This window comes from Danio aesculapii, chromosome 25 (genome assembly GCF_903798145.1).
Source record: "Danio aesculapii chromosome 25, fDanAes4.1, whole genome shotgun sequence".
Classification (NCBI taxonomy): domain Eukaryota; kingdom Metazoa; phylum Chordata; class Actinopteri; order Cypriniformes; family Danionidae; genus Danio; species Danio aesculapii.
The window spans coordinates 23,616,407-23,627,051 of NC_079459.1; the positions used below are offsets into that span (position 1 = coordinate 23,616,407).

A 10,645-nucleotide genomic window follows, 5' to 3' on the forward strand; every position below is an offset into this window, starting at 1 on the left:
CTCTCTCCCCGCCCTCGGAGGCGTTTCAAAGCCTGGAGAGTAATGACCAAATATCGGTCCCAGCTGATGAAGATCGCCCTGTCTTCCCTCTCTAAAAGCAGGTAACCAAAATTGATCTATTTGCTCGTTCCCGGAGAAGATCGGAGATTATCACACGATAGCCATTTTAAGCGTTTTTCTGCTTCGTTGTACGTTGCTGCGTTTTATTTGAGGGCCTCGGTTTTAGTGACGGAGACTGAATAATATCAAGCCGCTTTTATATCTGTGACAAACAATAGTGTGAGTCAGAGTTTTCACTTCACCGTCACGTATCAGGTTAAATTATGTGAAATTAGGCCTGTCAGGCGATGTGTTTATTGTGAAAATGGCGATATATGTTTGAATCTCGTGATGGGTTAAGCTGTTGCAGGACTAACAGACAGTCAGTCAGGGCCGCGTATGTGCTAACGGCTAACCGGTATATTTAAAATTACGCATATTCAAACCTCGAAATTGAATACACTATACACAGAAATGGGTTTAGATGGGTTTGGGGATTACAAAAGCAGTGTCCTTTTAAATTTGACTCTCATTTAAACGTGTTATGCTGTAAAAAGTGACGGCCATATCGACAGCAGCTTCGGGTCACTAACGGCTCTGCTGAACCCCTATAGTGTTTTCACATGTGATGCAGCTCAGTCCACAATAACGATTTCGTAACCCGCAAACTGCTTTATTTGTCGCTATTTACACGAACAAATGCTTAATATTGCGTGTAACACCCATTGTTTGCTTTTTATGTTTGTTATTGGGCGGGCGGAATTGGCGGCACTTTCTGCAAGCATTATCTTTCTATTAGTGCTTGTATGCTTTTAAATGGTGTTTTCCCTCACTGAAAGCTTTAGCTTTGGTGTTTAAGGATTTACTTTTAGGCTCGGGTCGATGTGTAACATGAAACTAGGCTCTCTACGGAGATGCATTAGTCAGTGGATGTTGCTCTGCCTCTAGATTTGGATGATGTGTGCATTTACTGTGAAGTGAATCGAGGCATTTCTTCTTTCTGGCTGGAGATTGTTGTTGAAATGCGTGCGGATGATGTTGCAGAAGTTCATGGTGTCTAGTTTACAGTGTCTAGGTTCCCCATTCCATCACCGTTTTAATTGTTCTTGATGTTTTAGATGGTTGAGATGTTTTTTGCATGCATCATATGTCTGCTCACACATGTCTAACTCCAGAATGCATGTATTTGGGGGGATTTAAAATGTATTTTTTGCATATTTATAACGTTTCAGAAAAAAATTTTCAACATCTTCTGCAAAATTATGAACGTTGAAGTCTGGTTCAAAATACTTTTTTTTTTTTTTTTAAATATAATTTTCAAAATATTTTTTTAGTCAGAGGTTTTAGAGACAAGGCATGGGCCGGTATGAGATTCTGACTGTATAATAACCTTGAATAAAAATATCACAGTTTCACAGTATTGTGATTGCTGCGCTGAAATATTTTAAGTGTCTGGGTAAAAAAGGAAAAAAAATTCCCATTTTGAACACAATATATTTTATTTTGGGAGACATTTTAAAATATTTCGGAACAGTAAACATGTCAGGCTAAATGAATCGCGGACTTCAAAAACAGATTATTTTTCAATTTAAAATGTCATCTTGGAAATCTTTTCTGCTGGAGAAACATAAATTTAAAAAATATCTTGCGTGCAGTAAGAACGGTATTGCAGAAAATTTCGACTGTTTTAAAATCTTGACCTTTCCAAACTGCAGTGTACCTTGAAAACGGTTATTGTCCCATGCCTGGCATGTTATCGTCTGTAATTATAAAATCATACATTTTCACTTTTTTTGTACAATAAATTGTCTGACTATAAGTGTCTAAGGCAAATTATCAACACATTTCTCTGTAAAAACATTAAGAACATAGATCAGGGGTGTCTGAACTTTTTCGTGTGAATGGCCAAAAACCAAATTTCCTTAATAGCCGTGGGCCGAAGAGAAATATACCAAACTATTTTACATTAAAGTCACCATGGGTTATTTCCTAATGTTTAAAAATGAAGAGAAAACATTGAATCGTATTAACTAATGCAGTATAACTTTTTTTTTGTAATAATTGTTATTATTTATAACACATTTCAGTGCTGAATACAATAGTCAAGTGGAACCTGCCTTGAATTGCTCACCAAAGTCCTTTATCTGTTGGGTGACAGTATGTACATTTTAAACTAAATCTGATTAATTAATACCATTTAAATGAAAACGTTTAATTTCAGTTAGCCTTCTTTGAACATTATAATTAAACAATAAACAGATAAAAGGTCATATTAAATTAGAAATGACAGACTCTAAACCATCCATAAACCAACCAACCATTCTCCCTATTTCTCAGATGGAGGGCCAAATCAAAATTTACCATTGGCCAATTTTGGGCATCTCTAATATAGATAATGATAAAATCATCAACTGTGCTGTTTGTTTGCTACTCAAGTGGAGCTTTGTGACAAAATTAATCATTTGACATTCCTTTACAAATATATATTTCAATTGAAATTTACAGACTAAAATTCTTAATAGTGCATTTTGAAAGTTTCCTTTACACTCAAAATAACTTGATGTACATGAAACAAATGGGACCTTAAAGGAATAGTTCACCCAAAAATGTCAAATTTCTCCCCATTTACTCATCCTCAGGTCGTTTCAAACCTTTGACTTTTTCTTCTGTTGAACAATGAAGAATATATTTTGAAGATGCTTTCTTCAAATTATGGTCTTTTTCTGTTAATAAAAACAATAAAAGTCATAAATATTTAGGAACAAGTGAGTAAATGGTGACTATTCTTGGGTGAGCTATCCCTTAAAGTCTAAAAGTTTTTTCATAGCTGTAGATTCTTGTTCTGCTTTGTATTCCATGCAAGCAACCAAAGTTTCCCTTTCTTTTGTTTAGTTGAAAAGATCAGACAGACAGAAAACAGCCATGGGGGATGACAGTGAATGGATGAAGTTACCCATCGACCAGAAATGTGAACACAAGGTGAGTGATCCGGGCTGCTTTTATATTTTGGCCCATCCAAAATCCCCTGACGGTGTAAGAGGAACAGCTTGTGGTCGAAGAACCATACTGTCAGCGGTTCCCTCAACCTCTTTAGACATTAATGCATGCAGAACGCTGGTATAAACACAAACTTTATGGAAATCGAACACGCCTAATGTAATTAATCTCAGTTATTTTCACACGAACAACCAGTTTGGTATGTGGTAGTTGATGGTTGCAAGTGGGCAACTCGTACCCAGTAGCCCTGTCACAATTATTAAAGGGATAATCCCCCCCCCAAAAATGAAAACTCTGCCATTTAATTGCCCTTCTTGTTTAAAACGTTTAACTTATAGTAGTTTCTTCTGTTGCACACAAAATATGATTTTTATGCTGGTTGATGAAACTCAAAGGTTTAAACCACATAGAGAATTATGTGAATTTTATCTTTGGGTGAATTATCTCTTTAATTTAATATCTGACCATGGTTATTTGATCTTTTTGCAGTTGTTTGAAAGAACTCTAGCCCAACTCTAAGATATTAAAGTCAAGTTTGATTAATTAAATTCATCCTTGCAAAATAATTTTATTTTTATTGTACATGTTAAGTTGAAATACTCTTTAGTAGGTCATTTTATTTGTGAGATTTTTCTCTGCAGGTAATTTTCGACTGTTTCCTGAAGTAGTGTAATTTTAGGTGGCGTGTTGTTTACATATGACATCATCTCAAAGTTTAAACTGATTGGATGATCGTGTGAGAGCTTGAGTTACAGCCAGTTGCATTCCATCCTTCAACATACCTTAAGTTCATTCTTTTTTTTTTTCTTGCTTGAGCTTGTAAAGATGGTCAGTGTGTGTTGATGAGTAGATCACACTACATTTAAATGTAATTCTAACGACTTTAGCTTATTTTGTTACATGAATTGGTTTTAATAAGCTGTGCTTGATTTTATCCGCCTAAGATTTGTGCATGGAGCACGTTAAGAATGATGAAGCAGAGTCCTCAGTTTGTGTTTTGTATTATAAATAATGACAAATGTTTGTTGGCCTCTAAAAAATCTGGGTCGTTTTCGTTAAGCCATGAACTCATTTATTTGGTCAATTGATCTTCTGCTTTCTTGTAGGTTTGGAAAGCCAGATTAAGTGGATACGAGGAAGCATTGAAGCTTTTCCAAAAGCTAGACGAGAAGAGCCCAGAATGGAGCAAATACCTTGGACTTATCAAGAAATTTGTAACAGAATCAAATGCCGTAGCCCAACTCAAAGGGCTTGAGGCAGCACTTGCATTTATTGAGAATGCACACGTGGCTGGCAAGTAAGTATCTGTCCAGAAACCATCTTAAAAGTAGTTTATACGACTGTACTCTTTAAATGGATTGCTGTTTGCTAAGTTTTAAGATTTGTTCGTGAAGGATTAAGTTCAGTGTTTGCTTTTCCGTCAATCCCTGAGTAGGTTTTATTTGGGATGACGAATTTTGTTTACAACTGTTATTGGAACAAAGCAGAAATGTGATACCTGGTGGAAGTCTATTTCTAGATCAAGCAAGAGTCATCAGGCAAAGTAGCTGTCTTGTTTATATGTACACCGTAGGTGTTGTCTTTTCTGGCCATTCTGGAAAATCTAGATGATTTTTAGCAATTGCTTTATATCTAGTCCAATGTGTGGCCTTTTGTTACGTGACCATCTGTCTAAATAGTCTAATTTAATCCTGTTAGTTGTTGCAAATGGTTCGACTTTTAAGAATATTGTCTACATTTAGTTTTGGTTATTTATAGTTCTGGAAATAGTGTTTATTGGTGTTTTTCAGCTTGGTAGAGGTATTTTGATTAAAACAAATGCTTGTGTGATTGCTCTATTAGAACAGTTTATTTGAATCCATGTGAACACTGCTGTGAGATACTGAAGAATGTCTATAGCTGCGTCCAAAACCGCATACTTCCATACACTAAAATCAGTATGTGAGCCAAGTAGTATGTCCGAATTCATAGAATTTAAAAATCAGTACGCGAGAAGCACCTGCATGACCTATTACTTCCTGCAAGATTCTGAAGTGCACATACCATGCACGCTGCGCTATCCCATGATGCCACGCGAGAGAATTCATGAATGGGAGTGAAGTGACGCAACTGACGCAGGTAGGTCACGTGACCATGACAAAATGGCGGATGTAATATGTCCGAATTTCCTTCATACTGCTCACATTAATACTGTATAGAACGTTTAAATTTAAATGCAGTACCTACTGAGCTGTAGGCGGTTTCGGACCGAGCTAAATGGCATGCTAAATAATGCGATTATTTGAAATGTGATCCATTATTTTAAAAATGTTATGACTATTTTTTTTCTCTAAAGCAATATAAAACAAAACACCTTTGCAAAGTGAACAGCAATGTTTTAATGTTGCATAAAGCAAATCAGATTTTAAAAATGTAAACAAATTGATCCATGTCACCACAACTTTGCTCCAGTCGTGTGGATTTATCAACCTGAAAACAAAAATGCTAGAAATGGAGTCAAGTTCTTGTTACACATTTGGATGCAATCAAAATCATGACCACTTGGTTTCAGAGAAGCGTTGACACATGACCACTTTTCCTGATGTGCTGAAACGTCTTTCAGAGGCTGTGCTAGTGGCAGGCACACAGATACTTTTACATACTGCTTTATTGCAAACCATTGCGATTTAAGCACATTTGTGATATTTTGGTAATTCTGATCAATTGCACCACCCTTGTTCGCACTAAACAAGCGAATCGTAATCTTTAAAAAGATGGGTCTCTGTCTACTTTCACAAACTCTGCAGCAAGTCCACAGCACACTATTATTTTTAGTGCTCAATAACTTTCATTGCATTCATTCATTCATTTCCTTTCGGCTTAGTAGCTTTATTCATCAGGGGTCGCCACAATGGAATGAACGAATGCCCTTCCAGCTGCAACCTAGTACTGGGAAACATCCATGTGAACGTGAACACTGGGAGAACATGCAAACTCCACACACAAATGCCAACTGACCCAGCTGGGACTCGTACCAGCGACCTTCTAGCTGTGAAGCAACAGTTCTAACCACTGAGGCACAGAGTCACCCTCAGCTTCGTGGCAAATACACATAATATCAATTTGTTGTGCCTTTTGGGTTTCTCTTAAAATGACAGTGTGAACACCAAGCAAACCTGGACTAAATGCATCACTTTCTTTTTCTTTCCAAGGAATCGAAAAACCCAAACACAAGTGTGAATGCATCCTGATTTGGGACACTAAATAAGGAACAAACTGTACAATAGGAAATGATAATTTGTGGGAAGTGGAGATTGGTGTACATAATGGCTTAATGGGATCTAATGGAGAGGAGTCTTGCCTTTCAGGACAGCTGGCGAAGTGGTTTCTGGAGTGGTCAACAAAGTCTTCAACCAGCCCAAAGCTCGAGCCAAGGAGCTGGGGACTGATATCTGCCTCATGTACATAGAGATAGAGAAAGCAGAAGTGGTGCAGGATGAGCTGATCAAAGGACTGGATAACAAGAACCCCAAGATTGTCGTCGCTTGCATTGAAGCACTAAGGAAAGCACTTTGGTGAGTTTGCAAGTTTTGGAAACCTGTTAACCAGATGTGGCGGTCATTGTCACTTACTTGCTGCCACTTATTCAGCATTAAATGTGTTCTTTCTATCTTTTTCTTTTTTTTAAAGTGAATTTGGATCAAAGATCATAACACTTAAGCCTGTCGTGAAAGTGTTGCCAAAACTCTTTGAGTCTCGAGAAAAGGCAGTTCGAGATGAAGCCAAATTGCTGGCGGTGGAGATCTATAGGTGGATCCGTGATGCTTTGCGAGCGCCCCTCCAGAATATCAACTCTGTACAGGTGAGACTCCTATTCCCATATGAAGATTACTAATGAATGTTTTCGCATGTTGTAACATTGTTTGATTGCTTGCTTTCAGTTGAAAGAGTTGGAGGAAGAATGGGTGAAAGTGCCAGCTACAGCACCTAAACAGATTAGGTTCTTGCGCTCTCAGCAGGACCTGAAGGCCAAGTTTGAGCAGCAACAGGCTGCAGGAGGAGATGAAGCAGACGGTGAGAATATAATTGCACTGTCAGTGAAAATGTGGTGAAATGGTTGTCAATTCTGCTTTAAAGGAATTGTTCACCCAATGATTTAAAACATTCAAGTATTCACTCGTCCTCCACTTCCAAACCTCTGAGCTTTTCTTCCGTTAGTTTAGAAGAATTTTGACTATTTTGAAGTATGCTGGAAACTGGTAGCCATAGGGTTCCATAGTATATTTTCATACTATAGTTGTCAATGGCTAACAGTTTCTGACAATTTACAAAATATACAGTAGTCAACATTTAAAGTGGGTCATCACCTTTCATTAAAATTGTTGTCTTAAAACAGGAGTGCCCAAATATTTTCTTATGAAGGGCCAAAAACCAAACTTGAGGCTTGTGGGCCGAAGGTAAATATAGTTGCCATGGTTAATTTTACTAATTTATTTAATGTTTAAAAATAGCTAGAAAACATTGCTTTATATTAACTTATTCAGCATATATTTTTTTACATTTTATAATGAACTTAAGTTACAGTAAAAACAAAAGCAATCGCTTTTATGACAGAATGGACTAATGATAGTTTTTGCCTTGATTTGCTCACCAATGTCTTCTGCCTAGTCTTCTGTCGAGTGACAGTACTTGCATTTTAAAAAAATCTGATTCGTTTACAACATTTTGTTGAAACATTAAATTTTTTTTTTTTTGTAGCTCAACAATAAAACAAACAAGCCAAAAACCTTACATTTAAATCAAATTATAAATGGCGATCTCTTTTAAAGGCATTCGCCCAACCCTCTCCATCCTTCTCTCTCCTCTTAGATGGGATGGTGGGCCAAATCAAAGGTTACATGGGCCAACTTTGGTCATCTCTGTCCTTAAACAATTGAACAGCTCCTATTCTTGTCCTATGCCAATTGAAATGAAAAACATTTGATTCACTTCGAATGTTGACTACTGTAGTTAGTTCAACTGAAGAGAACTAAAAATCAGTTTGGAATCACTTGTGTATAAATTTGACATTTGCTTGAACTAGAATTGTACATTTGAAGACAAATGGTCTATAAACTAGCCTTTATAATTAACTTATATGCACAAATTTTTCATATGATGAAAATCACGTCTATTATGTCAATCCTTGTGGTCATATCTGATAAATCTACATCAGTTGCCATAGTAATGAACTGGTTGCCAGCACAAAGCCAATAGACTATTTAGATAAAGGAGTGGCTGTTGATGAAAAGAGAGGTGTTATTTTGACTGAATCAGGTTTTAGGAAGCTATTAAATTGTGGCAGCTTATTTTTATATATAATTTAATAAAGATTTTTAGCTATTATACATTTATTTTAGTAGTCATTTTAGTTCAGTTTTAACTGCTTTGTTTCATTAATTGAATGCATTAATTTCTTCCTGTAGGAGATGATGAAGAGGTGGCTGAAGCTGCTCAGGTGGATGCTTATGAACTCCTGGAAGCTGTCGAGATTCTTTCAAAACTTCCTAAGGATTTCTATGAAAAAATCGTAAGTCAGAAATGACATCCGTTTACAGGATTCATAGATGCTGCTTGAACTACTTGAATTTGATTTTGTGACCAACTTGACCACAGGAAGCGAAGAAATGGCAGGAGAGGAAGGAAGCGCTGGAAGCAGTGGAGGCTTTGACTAAAAACCCAAAATTAGAGAGTGGAGACTACGGGGACCTGGTCCGAGCATTAAAAAAGGTAGGAGTCTTAGTGGGATTCTGGTTCATAGGGTATCCTCTGTAAGACCACTGAGTAAAAAGCTCTTTTGTTGTAGGTTATTGGGAAAGATGCCAATGTGATGCTAGTGTCCATGGCAGCCAAATGCTTGGCTGCATTGGCAACAGGACTGAGGAAGAAGTTTGGGACATATGCAGGTCATGTAAGTGCTTTCATGGCTTAAATTGGCACAGACAATTTCCCCTTTCCCCCTTTGTTTTTGTTGTTTTTAATTAAAGTGCAGGTGATGTGTGTTTTCAAAAAATATCTATTTTGCAGTTTGTAACGTAGCTGTTGTTCAGTGTAAACAATCTGCAAAATTGTCAGTCAAAAAGTGCATAAAAAATATAGAAATTGTCTCAAAAGAAAGAATCAGCTCATAATCGCTTTGTCATCACGTTATCAAATCTTTTACCTGTTATTGAGCTACGCCAACATGATCAAAATAACACATCTGCATAACCAGGTACGAACAGACTGTTTATACTAATGCCGAATTCGTCACTCTAGGTTTACCCATTTGTATTTATTCAATAATGATGAACCACAAACATGTAATTTCTGTCAAGCTGCTCTCACCATAAAACATATTTTGTTAGATTTTGAAAGTTTAAGTAATATTAGAGACAGTTTTTATAATAAACACTTTGGATGTTTTTAAAAAGTAACACCAGGACAAATTAAGTTATCAAATATTGAATTCAAAAATCATTATAAACTTTAATATACAGTAGGGTTGGGTCGATAGATGATGCCATCATCCATCGCGATGGCCGATAGACATCACGATGCTGAGCTGGCATCGCAATCCTCTGCCCCTGTCGCAACAGCAACCTGCTCGTGAAAAATACACACGGCCTTATTTACACTAATACGACTTAGGTTTAAAATGGCATTTTAGAATGAAAGTGATCCACGTCCACACTGGCATTTCTTAAGAAAAATGCTCCTCCCACACTATACCACTGAAAACGCACATCATGCGCTGCAGCGTATGCACACGTCTGAGCTCCAGCAGTCAGAGGGTGCTTTCAGAACAAAACCCCAGAGAGCGGTGCACGTCGGACATTTTATCAAGGATGTACCGCTGGATCGCGTCTCACTATAGTTGTTAAACGTGATCTTAATCTTGTCTCTATCTAATGTCTCTTCGGTCTTTTAAATCTATCAGGTAACACGTCACTGTGTCAGTACACTGCTTTAATCTTTCACTTTCACACTTGTACTCAGTAATTTTAGCGTAAACCTCAGATACTGTTGCTTGTGCACCTTTTTTACTGGCCAAGTTTGTCGACGCCATTGTAACGACACAGATCACTCGGCCTATTCATGCCAGAGTCCCGTGGAAAAAGTGACTGACAGGTGGTAATTTGTGTGTAACTTATCTTTTATTTATTTATTTATGATTTGGTTATGGGTAAAACAAAGACTATGAGGGTCAGGTAGTGGAAACGGCACGCTACATATAATTAATTCATTATAAATACATTAATTATTCATAAATAATTAATACACTGCCACCTACGACAACGATGCCAAATTGGTCGACATTGCCCAACACTAATATACAGTTTTTGTGAATTTTATTTATATCTATTTATTTGTGTATCATCTCTTATTGAAATATGAAGTTGTTAATGTATCATGTAATGTTTGTGTATGTGTGTTGCCATAAAATACCCATAAGTTGCTGATGTGGCAATGAATAAATACATCTGCATAATCCCTGCCTGGCCACAAAATATGAAAATTCTTAAATGGGAGTATAATTTCTGTGACTGAATAGATCCGGAAAGACCAATCAAAACAGAGTTGGCAAGGTGACCAATCACAGCAGTTTGCT

The 10,645-nt window shown here is 36.9% G+C and overlaps 1 protein-coding gene across 1 annotated transcript in view; it reads left to right on the forward strand.

Moving 5' to 3' along the window:
• Positions 1–10,645, forward strand: part of ckap5 (cytoskeleton associated protein 5) — a 40,462-nt gene continuing 29,817 nt past the window's right edge. The window contains exons 1-9 of the mRNA XM_056451459.1: positions 1–101; positions 2,932–3,018; positions 4,143–4,333; positions 6,384–6,590; positions 6,706–6,877; positions 6,957–7,089; positions 8,481–8,584; positions 8,671–8,784; positions 8,861–8,965. Of these exons, the coding sequence (XP_056307434.1) occupies positions 2,962–3,018; positions 4,143–4,333; positions 6,384–6,590; positions 6,706–6,877; positions 6,957–7,089; positions 8,481–8,584; positions 8,671–8,784; positions 8,861–8,965 (1,083 nt within the window). The 5' untranslated portion in view covers positions 1–101; positions 2,932–2,961. The remainder of the gene's footprint in view (positions 102–2,931; positions 3,019–4,142; positions 4,334–6,383; positions 6,591–6,705; positions 6,878–6,956; positions 7,090–8,480; positions 8,585–8,670; positions 8,785–8,860; positions 8,966–10,645) is intronic.